The sequence below is a fragment of the Plasmodium inui genome (genome assembly GCF_000524495.1).
Source record: "Plasmodium inui San Antonio 1 unplaced genomic scaffold supercont1.1, whole genome shotgun sequence".
NCBI lineage: Eukaryota > Apicomplexa > Aconoidasida > Haemosporida > Plasmodiidae > Plasmodium > Plasmodium inui.
In genome coordinates, this window is record NW_008481835.1 from 197,050 (window position 1) to 218,585 (window position 21,536).

General features: G+C 44.7%; 6 protein-coding genes across 6 annotated transcripts; 3 read left to right on the forward strand and 3 right to left on the reverse strand.

The window, feature by feature from the left end:
• Window positions 1-1,527: 1,527 nt before the first annotated feature.
• C922_00043 (hypothetical protein) lies at window positions 1,528-4,851 on the reverse strand (the record flags this gene model as incomplete). The annotated part of the gene is made up of 2 exons (XM_008815660.1): window positions 1,528-1,908; window positions 2,101-4,851. 2 exons carry the CDS (start codon window positions 4,849-4,851, stop codon window positions 1,528-1,530), a joined length of 3,132 nt encoding a protein of 1,043 aa, XP_008813882.1.
• A 2,266-nt stretch (window positions 4,852-7,117) lies between these two features.
• On the reverse strand, window positions 7,118-9,142 carry C922_00044 (hypothetical protein; the record flags this gene model as incomplete). The annotated part of the gene is made up of 1 exon (XM_008815661.1): window positions 7,118-9,142. The coding sequence occupies one exon, from the start codon at window positions 9,140-9,142 to the stop codon at window positions 7,118-7,120; it is 2,025 nt and encodes a 674-aa protein (XP_008813883.1).
• A 1,794-nt stretch (window positions 9,143-10,936) lies between these two features.
• Window positions 10,937-12,580, forward strand: C922_00045 (hypothetical protein; the record flags this gene model as incomplete). Its single annotated transcript, XM_008815662.1, has 1 exon — window positions 10,937-12,580. The coding sequence occupies one exon, from the start codon at window positions 10,937-10,939 to the stop codon at window positions 12,578-12,580; it is 1,644 nt and encodes a 547-aa protein (XP_008813884.1).
• Window positions 12,581-12,867: 287 nt separating this feature from the next.
• C922_00046 (hypothetical protein) lies at window positions 12,868-13,209 on the forward strand (the record flags this gene model as incomplete). Its single annotated transcript, XM_008815663.1, has 1 exon — window positions 12,868-13,209. The coding sequence occupies one exon, from the start codon at window positions 12,868-12,870 to the stop codon at window positions 13,207-13,209; it is 342 nt and encodes a 113-aa protein (XP_008813885.1).
• Window positions 13,210-15,157: 1,948 nt separating this feature from the next.
• C922_00047 (hypothetical protein) lies at window positions 15,158-17,101 on the forward strand (the record flags this gene model as incomplete). The annotated part of the gene is made up of 1 exon (XM_008815664.1): window positions 15,158-17,101. The coding sequence occupies one exon, from the start codon at window positions 15,158-15,160 to the stop codon at window positions 17,099-17,101; it is 1,944 nt and encodes a 647-aa protein (XP_008813886.1).
• A 1,500-nt stretch (window positions 17,102-18,601) lies between these two features.
• Window positions 18,602-21,430, reverse strand: C922_00048 (hypothetical protein; the record flags this gene model as incomplete). Its single annotated transcript, XM_008815665.1, has 1 exon — window positions 18,602-21,430. One exon carries the CDS (start codon window positions 21,428-21,430, stop codon window positions 18,602-18,604), a length of 2,829 nt encoding a protein of 942 aa, XP_008813887.1.
• Between the last annotated feature and the right edge of the window lie 106 nt (window positions 21,431-21,536).

The window sequence follows — 21,536 nt, forward strand, 5'->3', positions numbered from 1 at the left end:
AGGAACATTCCGTGGAGCACACATAATGGGATGAAGTTAAATTATAGCGATTGGTATCACGTCAAATGGTTTTTTTTTTTTTTTTTTTTTTTTTTCGTTCCACGTCTCTCAAAACGGACTCGTCCACGGTTGTTCCGAAAAATACAATCTAACAGGAACAACATAAAAGTGAAATTATCGAAAGGGGCGCCTTACAACAGAAGGTTCTTTTTTTATTATTTTATTTTTTTGAAAAAGCTACACTTATATAGTATGAATAACTGGGATGAGTATGCAAAGAAATTTATTTCATTTCGCTTCATTATATTTCACACCGCATCATTCTGCGCCATTTACAACTTTAGCGGTATTAGAAAGAAGCATCGCCCATGTTACGCATGCTTAGCTTTGTTTTTTCGCCCATCCGTTCGATGGTATGGCCACTCCCTCTGCTAACAGGTGAAAAAAAGCGCACAAATATATACACACAAGGGCATGCTTATCCGTCCGCACCTCCGCATGAGAGCGCATTACCCATGAGAGGACAAAAAAGATTTATAACAACATCAAATTGGTGAAATGTTGCGCTCTGTTCGTTTATTTTATTTTTTATTTACTATTTTTTATCCTATTTTTTTTGGTTGTTTTCGCGATAGGCATGTTCTGCTGAAGGCCCTAAATGGTAAACGTGAAAAATGAAATTATGTGTAATAACCACGTGAAGGAGAAGAAGAAAAAAAAAAAAAAATTAAATCGAAATGCACATAAGAACGGATGCAGATAAATTAAAGTCAATTAAATTGCGGCGGTGTAAAATGAACTGTTCGTCCTGCCCCTGATTGGAGATTTCTCCCTTTTCATAGCATTCCTCTTTCTGTATGTGTCATATGTGCTCTTTTCCTTGCCAAGCCTACGCGCATGCACATATATTATAGACACAAATGAAGCTGGGCCTGCGACAAGTTGGGATCCCTTTTTCGCGTCTCCCCCCTCCGCAGCGCTAGTATTACATAAATGAAAATGCAAGTGCAAAAGTGAGTAGTCACCAACAAGAAGGGAAACCTTCCCGGGCACACAAAATGAACAACGAAGCAGGGGGCACTTAACACATGGCTGCATACTCTCACACGTCACTCCGCTGCACAAATTGGAAAAGGTAAAACGGCATAGCTACAGCTGCTCACGCTCAGTCATTTTTTTTTTCCCACAAGTTTGAATGCACATATTTGAAACAAAGGATAAACGTCGCGCATAAACACGACTGGTATGACATAGACATTGATATGATAAGAGACATTCAAATGGAGGGCAGCGGCCTAAAGGAAAAAATAAAATATAATAAAATAAAGTGAAATAAAACAATCGCCCTTTTAACATCGGATTATGTTTTAAAAAGAAAGGAGAGTTGGGGTTTTCCCCTCTTTTAAAGTGGCACATCGGTATAGACACGTTACTCATTTTGTTCTCTTGACGATTGAGCGGGGGGGGAAGGATCCCATCCACTGTTCTGTTTGCTCGCATGTGGACAATTCAACCCTTCCTGCGCAACTAGCGACATATCGAATCCCACATCTCCGCCGTCAGAAAATAAGCATTTATGAGTGAACCTCCAAAGTATCTCCCATTTAGAAACTGAAATGCCTTCAAGGATTCATCGTGGTTAGCATACTTGATGTAAATCTTCCCGTCGATATTTTTTGTATCTAGCCAGATTTTGGTGACACTTCCGTACTTGCTGCACTCCCCCTTAACGTCCTCAATTATGTCGGTGAAGAAGTCTGGGTCTGAGCCGATGTTTTCGTCATTGGGTGAGAACATGTTGCAGAGAACCAGGTTGGGCGTGATGTTGTTGACGATGTTTGGTTGGGCAGTCCCGAGCGGCGCTGATTGGATGATGGTATTGGCTCCGGTGGCGAACTGGCTCGATATCTGCCATGTTGGTGGGGGAAAAGGGGAAAAAAGGGGAAATGTATCAAAAGGGGTGCAAAAAGGAGGCAGAAAAGCCGGAAACAGGTGCAAAGAGACGCAAAAAGCATATGATGAACGTGCGAACAAAGCAGAGGCGTGGGAGATATCTAGTTTTCCCCCTCGCTCCTGCCCTCTAGCCTATCCTCTCATTACCCTCGAGTCAAGGATGGTGTCCCGCTGCAACTTCTGCATGAGGGCAATTTTACTTCCGGCTCCAGCAATGAGCCCACCTCCGTCATCATCATCGTTGTCAATTTTCTCATTGTCAGGCTCTTCGACCTTTTCCTCAGCTTTCGCCTTCTTCGCCATGAGCTTTGCGAGCAGCTTGTCCTTTGCCTCCTTCTCAGATGCAAGGATATATTTCGAATCCTGGGCGAAGCTAACTTTTAATTCTCTCCCTGCTATTTCCATCCCGTTTAAAACCCCCATAGCTTCAATGGCCTCAGATGCTCTAAAGAACTGAATGAATCCAAACCCTTTGCATTTCCCTGTGTAAGGATCTCGATGAATTTCTACTTCAAGAATCTCTCCAAAAGGATTAAACAGCTGCTTTAACTCCTGTTCCGTGATATTTCCTAGCGCACCTAATAGCCCACCAATATATAATTTTATCGGAATATCATTTGGATCAATGGGCTGATGTTTTGCAGCTTTGGCGGCTCGATTTTTTTCCGCTTGGGAAGATTGGACTTTTATTGGCCTATTTTTCAACATATACCCATTAACCGATAATGCTTTCACCACTGCTTCTTGTGTGTAGAATTCTACATAAGCTACTCCTTTGGATTTTCCTGACCTCTGATCTTTTATACACTGAATATCTCTTACCTTTCCAGCAACCTCTGAAAAAAATTCATATATGTCTCTTTCATCTGCCTTTAGGTCTAAGTTGAGTACCAGAACAGTTAGGTCGTCTCTCTTAGCTTCCTCTTGTTCCTTCTTTATTCTTTTTTCTTCTCTTCTTTTTTCTCTTCTAATTCTTGCTTCTTCTTTCTCCTTCCTCAGTTTTTCTCTTTGCCGTTCTCGCTCGAGTTCGCGCTCCTTTCGAATTTGTTCCCACGCGCACTCTCTTTCCCTTTCACGCTCCCTTTCCCTTTCACGTTGCCTTTCCTTTTCACGCTCCCTCTCCCTATCACGATGTCTTTCCCTCCTTTCCAGATCGTGCCTCTCTCGTTTCCTCCTTCTTCGGCTTCTTGACCTGCGGTCGCGCTCCTCCCCATCACTGGAATCTGAGCCGCTCATACTAGAACTGGCTTTTCTCCTTTTCCGTTTCCTTCGAGTGTCTTCTTCCCCACTAGAGGAGCTTCCACTGGACGACGCATCTCGTTCTGCTCTTTTTCTCTCATTTTCTTTATCGTTCTTTTTTTTTCTCTTTCTCTTTTTTGCGTCATCACCTCCGGAGCGCTCCCCATCGGATTCGTCGCCATCCTTATCAGTGTCGCCAATCTCATCAGCGTCGTCACCCTCATCATTGCTGTCATCTCGATAGGAAGCTTTCCTTTTACTGGAAGAAACCCGTTCAATACTGGGGGTCTTCCTTCTATGTCTCCTCCTTTGCTTCTCCCGATCGTCTCGACTTTCGCTAATTTCTCTGTTTTCCTCTTCCTCCTGGTCCGAGTTCACACTCCCTCCTGCGCTTCCTCTTCCTCTTGCTTTTCCGCTTACCCCTGCTTCTCCTCTTTCTTTTTCTCTCCCCCTTCCTCTTCTTCCCCTTTCGCCACGCTCTGAATCTGTGGACAAATTTGACTCGTCCTCCCACTCGGATTTTGCCTTTTTTTGGCGTCCCCTATTGTCACTCCTCCTGCCGACAGTTTTCACTTTGCCGCTGCGCTTCCTCCTGCCGGCATCCTTTCCACTGTCGCTGTCATCGTCGTTTTTTGTTTCGTCACTGTCCGTTTGGCCACTCTCCGTTTGGTCACTATTCTCCGCATCACTGTTGGTGTCTTCCCCATTCGTCTCCTCTCGGTCAGTTTCTGCTTCGTTCTCTGAGTCACATTGCCGAGCCCTGTTTTTCTGATCCTTTTTCTCGTGACCTTTTTTCCTTCTTCCTGTCTCTGTTGCACTCTTTCTTTTACTTCGTCTCTTACCTTCCAACTCAACCTCGTCATCACTTTCGCCAGACTTCGACTGGGACATTTCCCTGGGCGATTTCACGGGGCTATCCCTATCTTTATGTCTTTTCCTTCTTCCTTTGTGCCCACTACTAGACTCCTCCGATGAATACGTTTTGCGTTTTTCCACAATGCTATCACTGGGTGTGTCTCTCACTCTGTTTTTTTTCTTTCTATCATTACCGCTGGCCCGATTTGCTTCCCTGGAGCGACTCCTCTTCGTCTTAGCCTCTTTGTGCCTGTCACCACTGCCGCGAGCGCTGCCACGCCCCCCCTCATGGGCACGACCATTCGGGGCTTCATCTACGCTTTCTTCTTCGCTGCCATTTTCACTAGTAACATCGCTGCCACCACCTCTGCTTCTCTCCCCACTACTTCCACCTTGGCTTCCCCTCCTCTTCGCTCTGGACTTATTTTTGCCACCCTGCGGGTCACTTTTTCCTCCTTTACCCCTTCTCCTTCCCCCATTTAATTCTTTCTTATGGGAATTTTTTTTCACAACGGATTCGTCATCTCGCGTGCTGTCCATGTCATTATTCTGTTCGTTGTCATTATGTTCGTCCTCGTCATTTCCATTTCCATTTCCATATTCCTCCTTTTGATCCTTCCCCACCGTCTCGTTGTCACTGCGGTTGTCCGATTTTCCATTCGTTGCCCTTCCCTTTATTTCTTTCTTTTTCCTGCGACTATTTTGTACAACTCCATTCTGCTTCTTTTCCTCTTCCTCCTCCTTGTTCTTACTTTTATTTTCCAGCAGCTTCTCTACCTCATCAAAGTAGGAGTTATCTTCCATTTTTTTCTGACATGCCTTTGAAACTTTACCACGGATCCATATATATGTGATTCTAGCCAGGGGTAACACAAAACGGTGTCCCCTCTCTCTTCCTCTTAACAATCACAAAGGTCAGTCAAGACGTCACCGCTGGCTACGCAACTATATTATGTCGTTTTCTACCTTGAGCAGCCCTGCTTTTTTCTTCCCCTCTAGTAGGTATATAGGCAACGTAAAACAAAACAGTCCCCCGCCTAATGGGCATATGAGTTCCTCTCCCAATGTGGGAAAGAGGGGCAGGGGCGGGGGGCTTGTTTCCTCACGACGTCCCACCTATGTAATATTCGTGTAAGGAAGTGATACAAAATGTTGAAGGTGGTGCTATGTTTATTCCTACTTGTTTTTTTTTTTTTTACTTCCTCAGTTTTAATTGTACGAAGATGGGCATGCCTATGTATATACATCCATCGATACATACATACATGCTTTACATACATACGTACATATTTGTTTGACTTCTTCTCGTTTGGCTTGTATTTGTATGCTCGCTCTTGCGCTGCTTCCCCCGCGCGGTCGCTGAGCATTTCTCGGCTCCTGGAGGGTAATTTCCGATGCTACGCTGAAATGGCGTTTTTCTACGTATGTTGCGGTTAAAGCGATTCGTTAAAAGCGTCAGATTGTTTTACTTTTTTTTCCTTTTTCTACCTCTTTCTTCCCGTTTCTTCCTTTTTCTTCCCTTCTTTACTTTTTTTTTCTTAAACTGGTATAGCCCTCCAGCCATGTAGGAAAAAAAAATTCTATGGCTGATTATTTATTTTTTTTTCCCTCTCTCTATTGAACGGAGCGTGGTTTCTTCACAAACCCATTGGGCCGCTTTTACGCATCAGCGGGGGAGGAGGCTTGGCGCAAGATAAAAACACACTCCTATCTTTTGTATCGTATTGTAAAGGAATAATACATATAGCTGGTTATATATAATCGCAGCATAGTTGCTTTTTTTTTTTTCTTTTTTTCCTTTCTCTTTTGCCACAAACATGTCAAGCGTCAAAGTCAGAACTGTCATTTGGGGTGGCCTGCACTTACCTGTGATATGCTGCCTTTCTCCCAAGAGTGACATTCCTCCGGAACAGTCCATTTAGCCTTCCTTCTTTGTCGTTTCTTTTTCATTTTTTCTGTAGTCCGCCGCTGGACACTCTCAAATACAGTTGCGCAAAAATTAACCAACCGGATTCTCTCAACATGTACAATGCCAGTGGGGTGAAGAGAAATGATGCCCCTTTATGCCTTTTCCAAAGTGGGACAATGTTATGGGGAAAAAATACGTCAGCAGGGGGGTGAGGAGACATAAATATAAGGGAAGTTCGCTTGGCGCAGAAGGAGAGACTACACAGTGAAGTAGCACTCTGATGCGTCAAACGAGGACGTCTAAATAAGGTAGAATCCCTTTTCCGCGACGTGGCAGTCCTTTGTTGGGTATCGCAACCCCGTTTGGACGGCGACACGGAATGTATTTTCTACCACAATGATTACCCGCTTTGAATGGGGAAGAGGCGGGGAGGCCCGGTGAAACAGACCGAGTCGGCTTTACCAGCCTGCATAGAAACAGACAGAGGTATGGAGAAAAACTCGTTCCTGCTGTGGAGCAACTAACACATGGAACGTAAAGCGGAAAATAGACTTATCATCTTTTCGGTGGAGGCAATATCTCCCCCTTTTTACAAAACGGGGGAAACGTCCCCCTGGTTAGCCACCTATGGGATGGGAGCATCCTGAACATTGTGATGATTGTAATCATTGTAATCATTCTGATCATTGTAATCATTCTGATCATTGTGATCATTTGTAGGGGGGACAAGGGGACCCCCTCCGTACCAACTTTTTTTAACAACCCTTTTACGCAAATTATACATAGTACACACAGTGTTGAAAGAAATAGTTTATTCCAATTCAAATTGTGCACTTCATTTTTGCAGACAAAAGAGAGCAAGTATGCGGGGGGGAAAGAAACAAACACTTGGGGGGGAGGCACGCTGCGGTTCGAAACGTTGTCAAAAAAATGGCCCCCCTATTTTTGCCTACAAAAAAAAGAAAAATAAATAGTATGATAACAATAAAAAAAAACAAATAATATGGTAACAGAAAAAAAAAAAAAAAAAAAAAAAAGAGAAATTTACCCATATGAAAGGGGGTACACCTTGTATGACGTGGAGAAGGCAAACGAGGGGATACTCCTCCAAGCAGGTGACATCTTAGCTAAGACACCTCTGCTCTGCTCTCCCCTTCGCGGCTACCCCAGTTCGTGGATGTCTGTGCCGCCCGCGCCCCCCTCGGAGTCGTCAAAGAAGCCACTGCGCGTGATGAACTGGATGCACTTTATCAGCTTTTTCTCGTACAGGTAAATTTCCTTTTTCATCAGCTGGTACAGCAAAGGAGACTTCCTGTGAATGTTGAGTGAGTCGATAAGTTGCCTCTCTTTAAATGGTCTCCTTCGCATATTCGTTGGGTAATATTTCCCCCCCATGGGACTGCCAACAAGTGGGTAGTAACTATTTTCGTACATATTATTGTGCAGGCTACCTTGTTCCAGCTTCGTCAAGAGGGGAACGAAAATGGATTTCTCCCACTTATTCTTCAAGTATATATTTCGCCCGACAGCTGAGCAGTAGCTCTCAAATAATAATTCCTCAATTAGGCAATTTGGCTTTTTTTTTCTCTCTCTCCTTTTCCCATTTTCATTATTTTTCATGTTGATGGCTATTTGTTCCCTCGTTGGATAATTTTTTTTCCTCTCCTGGATCCACTTTTCAATTTCCTTGGAGTCATTTAGGATCACTTCATCTTTGTCATTCTTTATATGGTTTAGCAGGTGGACGTCCAAATCGTCCAGGCTGTAAATCTGCCCACAATTATCTATGGGGCACTTTATATGCTCACTTTGGTTGTGTTCCTGCAGTTTGTCTGCTTCGATGTTTACATCACAATGGTGGCAGAAAATGAACTTGCTACTTTCTTTACTTCTCTTCATTTCGACATTTATTCCATTGGGTCGAATTGCATCCTGAACCGTATCCTCATTATGATCATCCGTTTTGTTTCTCTTCTTCGCATTCATCTCCACGTACTTCGACTCACTCCTAATTGGAAAATCCACTTTTTGTCTTTTCCCCTCACCAGGCTTCTTCACTGATGAGCAATGCTCTTCATATCTTTCTTCCGTCGATTTTTTCCAGTGGGTGGTCCCCCTGACCGCACAGTTGCTGTACGGCGGGGCTATAAACGAATTCGTCGAAGGGAATCCCACACAGTTGTTCCCTTTGCGAATGTTATAAGAACCTCTCATCAGTGGGATTTCCCCATGAGGCAAACTTCTACTCTCGTAGGGATCACCCATCGTGTGACTCATCCATTGGCTACCGTCTGCTCTGTTCGCATTGTCTACCACGTTGGTGCTTTCCAGGTAGGGATTCTCTATATCTTGGTTATCGTCACTTATGCTGCCCATTTGGTGGAGCCCATTATGGTACACCCCCCTATGTTGCTTATAGGCGGAGGGTGGCGGAGGAAGAATTTTCCTACTTGGGCCACTACTACGAACCGTACGGGGGGCACCCCCCCTTCTGCCTGCTCCCATGCCGCCATTATACGCACGGGCGCTTTCGCTTTCGGAAGCCTTCTGGGGGGCGCCACCGTAGTGATATCCGCAGTTGCCACTGCCGCTACCGTCATCCGCGTAACCATTCCCATAGGAGGAAAAATAATTTTTTAAATAATTTCCATCTGGTGCTAGTGCTCCGTGGGCATGTTGCGGAGGTTGTCCAGGCTGCTCACTTTGGCAACCACCCATGTGGTAATTCCTCCAACCGTTGTTGCTGCTGCAGTGTTGCCTTTGCGCGCCCGGTGCTTGGCTCCAGGGGCGTCTTCCTAAGCGGTTATTATGAGGGCTTCCCCTTGGGCGCCAGTAGGAGGCACCCTCATTCTGCATGGGCCAATTGGGGGAATGTCCACATGGTGGAGAAGCCCACTTGGAGGCCTCCCTACTCTGTCCTGGGATACTTCGTCCTGGCCTATTTTGCCCTGCCCCGTTCTGTACAGCTCCTTCTTCCGCGCCAAACCAGACATCCCCCTGTTCCCTCACCGGGGGAATCCCACTGTAGTGAACCCTTGCCATTACTCTACCGCCAACATGTGGAATCATATTTTGACTCTCCTCACGGTTGCAAAGTTTGCCATAATTATTTGCCGCGCCAAAGTGACCTTCGTAATTGTTATTCTCTCCATCTTGGCTCATTCTTTCTCCCATTTTTGCGTCCATTTTTTTTTCTTTTTTTTATCGAACGGGGTAAAAAATGCAGCGCGTAAAAATGGAATAGTTCTTCATTTTTCCTGTCCCGCGGCGGTTGGGCAAAGGTACAAAAAAGATGTTGTAGCATTCGCTTGGAGTTGCTACTGTAGTGTTTTCTCCACAATTATGTTGACCTTCTCAAAAAAAAGTATTAAAATGGGGGAAAAATAAGTCAATTATTATTTCGTGTGGTCCATTTCGCATACAAAATAGTTTTTTTTTTCCCCCCTTTTTTTTTCTTTATTTTTCTGTTTATTCTTTCCCGTTTCCGCGGCATGCATTTATTTTATGTCAACATAACGACAGGGGCGCTGCGCGGGTCGTCCTTTTTTTTTTTAATCTCTTGCAAAAAAGAAAAAAGCGGAGGAAATTCGGCTCAAGCAAGGGGAAATATCGTCTTTCCCTTTTTAGACAAAATCAAAATCAGGCAGTATCCGCTCTGCAGTCACCAGCAGAGGAGGAAATGCCAAACGAGTTGTAACTACTTTTTTTTTTTGTACCGACGCAGAAATGCTATATCTGTACATATACAATGTGAACGTGATGCAGATTCTCAACGCGCGCATGCATATATAGCTGCCGAATGGTGAACCAGCTTAGAAAGAGATCAAATCAGCCTCCACGAGATGAGGAAATTCACCAAATGAACCCCCCTGCCCAACGGTATGACTACATGGGGATGGGAAAAATAGGAACATTTGCAATTATACGTACATTTCGCGTTACGGAAGTTGCCAACACTTTTGGAACCAAAGGATTTACTCTTTTTTTCCCTGAGGAAAGGAAAGAAACCTCCCTTAATCAACGCACTTACGCTTTTCGTCTCTCCCTCTCCCCCCTAAAAAAATAATTGTTCAAATGTTAGAGAAGGGATATACCCCTTTTCTTCCACTCTGTGCTACGCCACCTTCCACCTCATCGATAAGGAAACCTTAGTAGGGGAGGGCGTATTCATTTTGCTCCTTTGCTCTTATATTTTCCGAGGCATCAATGTATGGCAATGATTGACCCATTTCGCAACACGAATTGGTTTTGCTCCCACTTATCATAATAATAATTGCTGGGCTAGTCGAGTTTTTTTTTTGCAAACATAAGTGTTTTCTTCTAGGGGAATGTTGATACGATGGTATTACTTCCACCTTGAAGGAGCCCCCCGCCTCCCTCCAACACACACATACGAAATAATGCCTTGTTCAACAAAATCGCAAATCCCTTATGTGCGTGGAAGCATCACATTGGTGTAGAAATTCGTGCCGGTGATTTCCACTCTTTGTAACTTAACCAGCCGTTCGTATGCATCTCCTCCTCTGGGCGAACTCTGAAGCGCCACGCTTTTTTTTATGCCCCTCCAACATATTTAAGAAAAAGACAGACTTGACGAAGGCACAAACACGATTTCTCCGTCTGTTTCCCCTCAGCGTTTTTACGTCATTATTTTGCACGTTCGCAAAAAAAAAAAAAAAAAAGGTGAAAACCATCCGGAGCAGCAGGAACGAAATAGAAAAAAGGCTTCTCAAACTTAACACCTGTTTAGCTAAGCTGTCCACAATGAAGAGGTAAAAAATGTACAAATATGATGACACATAAAACTGCAAAAAAGTGACACTCCTCTGTCGTTTCCCGAATATGTTGTAGCTAGCCATTTTTTTTTTATGCTAGCCAAAGTGAGACACATATGGGCATATTGTCCCCGCGGTCTACTCGTTGAGCAGCCCCTGCTTCCTCTGCATTATCCCAGTTTTGCCAATTGGTCGCCTCTACCAAATGGATAACATCAAAGGGGGAGAAGCGCATGGAAGCGAAGAAGTTGTAGTGCTCTCCAGTGATGAGGCGATAGTGCTTGCCAGCGAGGAAGATGAGGCCACCCCAGCTCTGCCAATTCTACATGGCAACAAACTAAAGGCGAACGAAATCGAGCTGGAGCTGAAGGAGTGGAAAACGAATAAGGAGGACTGCCAGTCCTTTCTTAAAAACAAAACAATCATGAGCTTCGCAGACTACATATCGAAATACGACAGCGAAATTAAGAAAAAAAAAAATGAAGAAGAAGAAATTGTCATCATCTGCACCATTGTCAATATACCTTACCAAGTCAGGAAGTACAATAACGAAAAATTTATTTTCTGGGACATTTCCGATTTGCAAAATACACAATCCAGGATCTTCCTCACGGGAGAAATTTGCGAACAATTTGAAGCGGAAAAGGAAGGAGCCGTTATCGCCCTTGTCAACCCAGTTGTGAAGGACAAAGATCCACAGTATTATAACTCCAGGTTGTTAGAAGTATCGGACAATACAAAATTAAAAGTCATTGGATTGATCGATAAATTGGAAAGGTGTAAGGGGAGGAAGCGAAATGGGGAAGGCTGCAAAATTGTCATTTACACACCCCTCTTTGGCCACTTTTGCAAGTACCACGTTAAGCAGGATCGAACAAAACGGGGGAAGAAAAAGTACGGCAGGAGCGCCAGGTTCGTGGAAGTGGGACCAATTACGTGGGACGAGGGGGAAGGAGTGAACGCGGCCGACGAAGTGAACGCAACGGATGAAGCTGACGGAAAGGAAAACGACTCATCCACCACCACCACCGAGACAGAGAAGAAAAAAAAGAAGAAAAAGGAAAACACAGGCGGTACAGCCCGTACAGACGGAGCGGACGCTTCGAACGCGGCGGGCGGAGAATCCTTCGACATCGAATCCATCATAGGCATGTACACAAACAAAATAGTGGTAAAGGATAAAAAAAAAAAAAAGGAACTGGTGGAAAACAGAATAAAAGAACTGGACAACTTTTCAAAGCTAACGAATGATGGACTCGATCTGGAGCTCCTGAACGAAAAGGAACCCACAGAAAAAGAAGAAGCCCCAACGGCGCAGAAGTCTGCTAACGCTATCCTAACCGAACAGTGTCCCGAACTTATACACTTAATTTATAAATCGAATAAGGCGGATGAAGACAAAGAAGAAATTAGTCTAAAGGAGCAATTAAGAATTAAAGAAGAATCTCGAAAAAAAAATGAACAGCTAGTTGCATCCAATGAAGAAAAGCAAAAAAGGAAGTTTGACAATTTCTTAGTCAAACTAATTGAGTTACAAAAATCGAAAGACGAAAATGATGTGAAGACTCTCTTAAACGGGCTCATTTACGTAACCAATAATTTCCACTTTAACTTAAAACATGTGACCAGCTCCAACATCTTTGACGTGTGCTACAAACTTATGGATCACAGGAGTGAGGAAGTTGCCATGGCGGCTCTGAAATTCAAGAGGAAAATTAACACCCTTTATATTGATTACTACAAGGATAAGCTTAAGAGGCAAAAAGTTAAGCAATCTGCGAAGGAGGGTCAGGACGCTGCTCACGTCAAGGTGGACAAAGGGGAACAGGACCAGCAGGTGTGTGCATAAATGTGGCGAAAAAGAAAATTACCTTCACATTTTTTTTTTTTTTTTTTTTTTTATACATTTTGTTCATCTAAAAATATCCCCCAAAAAAAAAAAAACCTTAAAATGGCTTCATTTAGAGAAAACGCATTCAGGACATCTCGTTTTGACTTCTCAAAATACACTACGCCGAGAAACAAATTGGAACAGTTTTATTTGGGTTGTCCCCTTTGGTTGTCATTCACCAAACAAAGCGCATACTAACAGTGCTCGCATAAATCACGTCCCCCGTTCGTCGCGCTATCATCAAAATGACCATTGAAATCCCCCTGCTGTTATCATCTACATTTCCGATAATATGGAAAACAGGCCTGGCTCAACTTTCCTTCGCCAAAACCGGGGGCTCATTAGCCGCCCTGAAGGGCACATCCCTGCTGCTGAGTAAAGTGGCCTCAACGAGCAAAGGGGGACTCCTGGCTTCCACCTCCACTCAGATTGACAATATAAAAGAGGCAGCGCAAAAATTAATCGAGGAAATAGAAAAGAACGTCAACTTGAGCTTACTCTTTTACAACATTGACGACGAGGAAACGGCGGGCTACTACTTAATGAAAAGGAGGCAAGAACACGAGAACGAGGGGCTCGCCGGGTGAGCGGAGGTTAGAAGTGGAACAGACGATATGGGAAAAAGAGCAGGAAGACGAAGACAGATGAATTGACGTCAAAATGACGACATGCCGAAACAGTGGAAGACATCCCCGAAGAAGTGATTTACACCTGAGGAAGTGGGTGGCACTTCGTTTTGAATAGGCTTAAAGGAGCACCTCGCCACGGTCAATCCCCAGCGCGTACCCACGTGTGTGCATAATTGCACTCCTTTAAAAGGCGTAAAGAGGGGGCTGCGGTTTATACAGTTGTAAATTTTTGAAGGCAGCCCATGTATGCATATGTACATATCTGTGTGCACTTTTCCCATTTTTTCCCTCACCGGAATAAATCATCATTTATCCTGTTGACATTCTCCTTTTTTCAAAATGAAAAAGCAACTCTTTTTGACACATACTCATTTTTTTACGCTAACGAAAATCGTAACGTCGTTTTTATGCGTCTCCGGCGAGGTTTTCCTTTTGTTTCTTCAAGAGTTGTGGTTTAAAAAGGGCAGCTGGCCTACGTGCAGGGGGGCCGTCTTGTTTGCGCAAGAGAAAAAAAAAGGACAAACCGTAGTACCACGTAGGGAGGAACCCTTCGCGCAGTTCATATGGACAGATATGTGGACGCGAAATGTATACACACATTTTAACGCAGTTGCTTGTATTTACGTGCTTCTTAGAAAATTGCCATTCACGGGGAAGTTCGCAGAGACAGCCGATGCAGCGATGAACCACGTCGAGCGAGGCGGTAGAGCGGCAAGTCGTACGCTTAGCACCTCTACCTTTTCGAAACATGCCGTCATTTCGAGACTGCGACAGAAAAAAGAGGGGACTCACAGAGCCAGACGAAAGGGGCCACACCAACGGCGGCATTCTCCTGAGCCAAAACGTTCATCCGATAAAACGGTCCAAATGTACAATTTCAAAATTATTCCTCACAAAGTAGGTATACCATTTGGGGTGGGGTGGAACAAAAAAGGAAGCCTTGTAAATCTTGGCGACTCCTGTGGAGCGTGCCAATTTTCCCGCACGAAAAAATATATAAAGAGAGAAATGAGCCTGTGCTAGTATGGGGCCATACATGACGTGAAAAAGAAAAAAAAAAAAAAAAAAGAATGAACAGAGTCAAGCTACATACATGCTAACGCAAAAGCGGCATCAATTAACGCAGCATGTTTTGCTTCTCCACGTGTTAATGGAAAAAATCGCAGAGGCGAAGAGAGGAGGAGACATCGCTTCTAGCATCTAGCAAATCGGAAAAAGAAAAAAAAAAACCATATGTATACATAAATATGCATGCATATATGCATAGCTACTGTTGCCAAACTTGTAAAAAAAAGCATTATGTGGAGGAGAATGCCGAAAGGAGCGCTCCTTTTGCTGCCTGCATATAATATGACGAAATATGCACGTACATATCCCATATATTTATATGTACATACTCGTGGTGCACCTTCGCGCGGCCTTCATTTTAAACCTCGCGCAGAGTTGCGAACTTCGAAAATGCGGAAAAAAGGAACGCGCAGATAAGGCTCCTTTAAGTAAACATTCTGTGCCTCCGCCAACGGCCAAGAAGAGATTTTCCCCTCCACATATGAATTAAGAACACACTTGCATTTTCTTCTTCTTTATTTCCCCGCCGAGGCAGAGAAACATGTTACGTGGGGCCCTCTCAAATGGCATAAAAAGCGCAGCAATGTAGATCGAATGATTTATGACTTTGCGGCGTGGCATTATTTTACACGTTAACTGGCCCAAATGCCTATAGGCAAATTTATTCATCTAGCTGGAAGTATATAAAGCTACTCCCTTTTTGTGAATACGGCTTTGAGTGAAACAGCCAAGTGTGGCACCGTGTATATATAGCCCTTCCCCCCCCCACCACCACAAGAACTCGCCCTTTTTTTCACCTCCTCTCTGCCATTCCCCCCACCGGGGAGCTCCCCACAAAATGCTAAACAACAATGGTTTTAACGGAGGGGTGAATCAGATGAATGAATACCAAGGGGGCATGAACTTCCAGGGAAATGGCCCCTTTCCTGGGGGAGGCGCCCAATTTCAAGCCACCGGCAACAATGAGCAACGGCAGCATAACTATGGGGAGCTCCAAAATTGTAACAACGATTTTTATGGCGTGCAAAAAGTAAACGCGGTTAGTAACCAGCAAGGCTTCCCCAACAGGAACATGGTGTATACAAATGACTCATTCGGAAAGCCCCTCCCCCCGATGGAGCAGATTTCCAATTATTACCACGCTAGAGGTGCAATGAGTGGAAATCCCATGGGTGGCATCCCTATGTCTCCTGCCGACGGGGGATTCACCATGTACCAGAACAAAAACAATAGCATCCCCTTTTTTGGTAAGGAGCAAAATGGACCCAACTACAACGACCAAGCTTTATTCTCCCAAGTTAAGCAAAACGTATCTATATTTGGAAATAAGACGAAAAACAATACCCCCCTTTTTGGCAACAATATGAAAAGCGCAACGAAGGTTGATCTCCCCACTGTTAGTATATATGACTTTGCGAGTCAAGATAAGTCCATTTTTGGAAATAGGTTAAAGGAGGGAAAGCCCCTCTTTGCAGGTGGGAGGAATACAAACCAATCGATGGAAGCTCCTCCAAATCAGCAGCACAGTAATAGCTACTTACTCCATAACAGCAATGTGCATAGTATGGCAGGACACGGAGGTGATAAAAACTACATGAATTATAATTACGACGCGAAGGGACAGGCCATGTTCGGTATGAATCCATCAAACAATATGATGCCCCCCAACTGGGGAGGCGGCAACATCAGCGGCATGAACCATCCGGGGAACCATCCGGGGAATCAGCTCATTGGGAATGCATACAACCAGAACAACCTCGGAGGCAACATGCAGTCGGCCCCCCCCGTGCAGGGTGCCTATGGGGTCGTAGGGTCCAATGCCTTCGGCCAAAACAATTTTAGTTACCCCCAAAATTGTAACGCCATGCAGCCAAATATGCAGAACGAGCAGTACGCGATGTACGGGAGCGGAGGAGCAGCCGCAATTAACCAATATGGTAACTACGCCTATGGGAACCAGATGGTAGGTGGGAACAACATGTCGTCTTATCCGAACCTGCTACCGAGCGGTGGGTTCGACCCCTCCTCTGGGAATAGTAACGTGTGTGGCGCTGCTGGCGCGGGAACGCCACAAATGCAAATGCAAATACAAAGTGTACATCTTCCAAATAATGGCCGCAGAATGGAGGGCCAAATAAACACAGGAGATGGAAACGGATCCATGAGCCACGCCCCCGATTATGGCGCCAACTCGGGGGTACCAATGCATAATACTTCAACACAGAATGCTGGAAAAGAACCAAACGGCGCAAGTGAACTCCAAGGGGAGGAAGTTCTCTTTACAAACGAAAATGAAATTATGTTTGAAAAAAATTACATAAGGCAGTACGGTATGGAAGGAGATACCCAAATGGGCAGTATGAAAAAAATCCTTTTTTTCAATAAAAATTTCGTAAAATCCTTGGAAGGAATAGCTAGCCATAATTTAAACAGTTACAACGAGAACAGGTCAACCATTTATACCTTCCCCTGTTCTATGTCATCGAATAATGTCGCTTTTTATATGCAAGCTGTGGAGGACTGCAAGAAGGAAAGCCGCTTTGAAGTAGACGCCGATTTGTACAATAAAATATTCTCCAAGCAGAATATGCAGCAGGCCTTCTCCGTTTTGAAAAATTTAAATATGAACAAAAAAATGGACCAACAGGATATCGATTTGGACATTTACTACCCCCTTCTTCATGTGGAGAAGATAAAATTTAGGCAGCCCGTCAACCCAGAGCTTTCGCGCAAAGCTTCTGCCGCTCCCTTCCAGTTGGGAGAAATTCCGACCGTCATTTGAGACCGCCAGGAGGGGCACAAAAGGGATACCAAATTGGGACAGCTTGGAAGACCCCAAAATGCGGCCGTCTGGAAGGCCACAATTTGTGACAGCTTGTCAGCCCCCAATTTGTGACAATTTGGCCGACTTCCTCCTGGGTATGCCTCCCCATTTGCGTGACTCCTCCCGCTTTTTTCATGTGAAATTATTCATCATGTGAAATTATTCATCATGTGGAATTATTCAACGTGTGAAATTGTTGAACATGCTTAACCATGCACATGCCAAATGCTGTGCAGAGGTGTTTGGGGATTTTACGCCCTTCCCACCGGGCAGTTACAACGTCCCTATTGGTTTTCTTTTGTTTTCTTTTTCTGCTTCTCTTCTTTTCTGCTTCTCTTTTTGGCGTGTTTCCCTTTCCGGGTGGCGCACGCGTGGGTAGTACCCCCACCACCTGCACGTCAACTCAGCCATTTTTATGTTTGTTTTTATTGGTCCATTTCGTTCCAGCCCTCCACTGCACACAGGAAGCGGAGGCATTACGCCATTATGTCATGCCCCCTGAACTCGCTGCAACTCCCTAAGAGGGAGAAAACGGAACGACTATCGAATTTCCTCCTATGGGGTCTTTAACATATTCCCCACTTGCTTTGCCAAGCGGACATCCCGAAACGGAAAATTACCCATACAAAAATTAAAGGGTACTTAAAATGAATACAAATCTTTTTAAATCAATCTGGTCCTCATTAACAATGTTTGCAAAAACGATAGGCAGAACAAAACGGTAAACATGAACAAATGGAAACGGGGCGCAGAACATCACAAGGAGACAACTCAATTTAGGGCAGCACAAATGGGAAGAAAACAAAAGAAAAGAAAACAAAAGCGAGCTGTTCATTCGAAACGCTCACCAAATTTCTCCCATATGTGCCGATTGCTCAGTTTGGTCATTCACCCAAGTGAGCTAACCAGGTTTTAAAAATCAACTAAGATGTATGCACACGTGGTAAGCACATTCAGTAGCCGCCCTTCGAGTGGTGGATGCCTCCTCGTCTGATACCTCGAGCGGAAAACAAGCGGCGACGTGCACATAGGACACGGCGCTCGCCTTGAAAAAACTGTGTAAGGGGGGAAGAGCCCCCCACAAGGAGGCTCCTATAGGGGAAAAAATAACGCCTGTGGGGAAGCGAATATTGGGGATCACACCAAGCGAGGCGGCACTTCGTCTGACAGAAATTACCCCGGGGAGTTTGCTCTTTTTAATTGGCCAGTCGGGGTGTTCATGTGAGGGTGCCAAGAAGCTCCGAAGAACCGTTTGTGCAATCTCGGGCGTACGCCTTTCTGGGGGGAGCCAGATCGCCAAGCCGAAGGTGCGCGTTATGGGATCATCCCATTTGGTGAAACCGGGCGCTTCCACGGTAACCCACACACAATGCACGGAAACCGGAACATATCTCTTCTTCTCCCCACATCTTCTCCGCCCGTCTTCTCTCCCTGTACTATCTTGCTTCCCATCACTACCTAAGTTCCCCGCTCCGTCGCCGCACCGGCCTCTGTCCCCCCCGCGGACCGAAACCAGTTCAACACATAGTTGTAGTAAGTGGACGCCGTGTTGGTGGCCTCCGAAATGAACTCATTCAGCGTCTCCTCATTATCCAACTCATCCCCGTAGCTATCATACGAGTCCCTGTACTTTATCATAATTCGCTTCAGCTTGCCACATTTCCCCGAGATGTAATAAGCAATGGTAAAGATGTCACTAAAATCTTCCTCACAGATCCTCCCCCGGTAGCTCTTAAACTTCCTTGATGGGTTCCCATTCGCCGGGGGAGCAGACAACGCATTTGTATACCTCTGATTGTTTGTAACAAAATTAAATTCTTGTAAAACATTCCTATGACTTTCCAAAGGGTTATAAAGATACCCTTCGATGTTATCAAAGAGGACATCAAACCCTATGCTCAATTTCTGCAGATTCTCCATTGTGTATAATATTTTAAACAAACCTTGTAACCCCAACAGGGTAAAATCGAAGATGAATTTCCACACCCAATGATCGTGATGGATGGGATAATAGCATACTTCCAATTTCTTTAGCAATGGGAAGGAACAATTACGCAAAATGTGTAGCCATTCCAACGTTTGACATCCAATTATTGTTAACTTCTCCAACTTAGAAAAAACTGATGGGGCTAAAGCGAAGGGCTCATGTCTTGGAGTATTATCATTCATACAATACTCCGGCGATAGTAACTCTAAAGTCTTTAAATTGGGCACATTTTGAAATATGATTGCTGCTACTTCGTGAATGTACATTCCATTTCCTGAGTAAATTTTCTCCGAGGTATAAATATGCTTCACGTTTTTCATCTGATGCAGATAGAACTGTCTCTTGTATATTGGGATGTGGGACCACCTCTCATCCAGAGTTAGCTTTTTCACATGGGTAAACACATTGATTCGGTTATTTATGACATAGCTGCTGAGCCGGTTTACCAACTCACACTCTAGTATTTTTTCCGCGCTCAGGAAGTTTAGGCACTTCACGTACACGTCTGGGGAGAGCGGGAAGTGCTGCCTGGGCGTAAGGGGCGAGGACTCTCCCTCGGGAAACGTGGCGCACGCGGAGGATGCGGAAAATTCCTTATGTCGGTTGACTGAATCGTCTGAGTTAGCAGCATCAGCTTCGTTATCCACGCCTGGTGCGCTCTCCAAAACGGGTTCCTTCCCCCCATTTTCCGCATCTTCCCCTCCATTTGACACGTCCTCTCCTTCATTTGCCGCTTCCCCCTCGGACTTCACCAAAAACACGTTCTTAAAATTGTTCTTCAGGGCATCCCAGAAGGTGAGCGGCTGCTCGACTTCTATCCATCCGCCTTCGTCCAGGCTCTTCGCCGTAATATCTCCCCTATCGTGTGCCTCACCATCTCCCTTGTCCCGCACGTCATTCTCCTCATTTTTACCTTCTTCCTCGTTGTGTTTTTCTCTTCCGTGGTCGTCTTGGTCGTGCCCATCATCACCTGTATGAGAGGGGGCCTCCCCTGAGGAGCCTCTCCCCGCGCCACTGAACTTGTCTACTTCCCCCTCCGACGCGCTTTTCCGTTCATCGACCCTCGAATCCCCTTCATTCGCTTCACTGCGCGCTTCACTGTGCGCTCCGCTATTTGCCTCCCTCATATCACGGCGTCTACCCTTACCATTCACAATACTTTTAATGCTGCTCTGCCTAACAGTATAGCAATTTCTGCGATACCTGGAGCATCCCTTTTCTTGATATTTCTGCGAGGACCTCTCCATCCGCGCAATACGGTTTGCTGATCCTCCTTTATAAAGAGTCCTTTTCAGTTCCTCGTTGTTACACCTGATTATACTTTCAGCGTGCGGGCTGTTCTTCCCTGGAGGCTCACCAGGCTCACTTTGCTCACTCTTCTGGCGCTGATCGTGCTCATCGCGATGAGGAGCGCAATTCGGTTCGCCATTCCCCTGTCTAGGTTTTCCTGACGAGTGGTCCTCGCAATCCTCCCTCTTGGTACTGTCCCCACTTTGTTTAACATCATGGGAAGGGGTGTCGGTCTTGTTCCCCCCACCACGGGAGTTACCATCCCGTGGCAAGTCCTCGATAGAGTCATCCCCAATTTTCGAAGCGGACTCTAAGCGCGTCATGCTGTTGAATTTTCTCTTGTGCATATCTTTAAAACACTTTGAACGGCCCAGCGTTGCATCCTCCTTAACATTTCGACGAGTCCCTTCGCGTATAGTTATATCGTGGCCACAATATTCCTGCTGCAGGAAATACGCAACGGGGTGCTGATTTGTGTAAAAAGAATTATTTGAATTTTCTTCTGTGTGTGATTTGTCAACTCCCTTATCTTCCTGGGAGCATTCGGTCTTGAATTTTTCTGGCGAGTTACAATAGTTTCCACTTCCGCCGTTGTGATGAATGCTATACTTGCGGATTTTTTCCTTTATTATTGTGTGTAAGTGTTTTTTTTCCTCTAATCTGTTTGAGTGTTCACTATGTTGCGCATCTGGGGCGTTCCCATTTAATGCGTAACGTTTAAATTTCGTCTTGGCATTATTGCATTTTATGTTATTGCTGAAAAAATCTCCTTTACCTTCACGTATATCGCTCGAAACAGTACGCTCGGAAGATATTTCCCAATTTGTTAAGCCAAATGGCATGTCTTTTTCTGAATTTTGATTCGTTTTATTGGGGGAAGAGTCTACCGATTTGGTCTTATCGTTATGAATGCCCTTCACCGAATGGGTAATGTGCTCATTTATTATTTTCGCTTTTTCGGTTATTTTCGTTATTTCGTTATTTGTTTTTTCCTTCTGTCTACTAGCCATTTTTTTTTTTCTTTTCTGTAATTAGTAGCTTGTGCCAGCCATATTTAAAAAGATGAAAAAATTGCAAATCTGAATTAACACCTTTACTGCTCACCAAAAAAGTAAA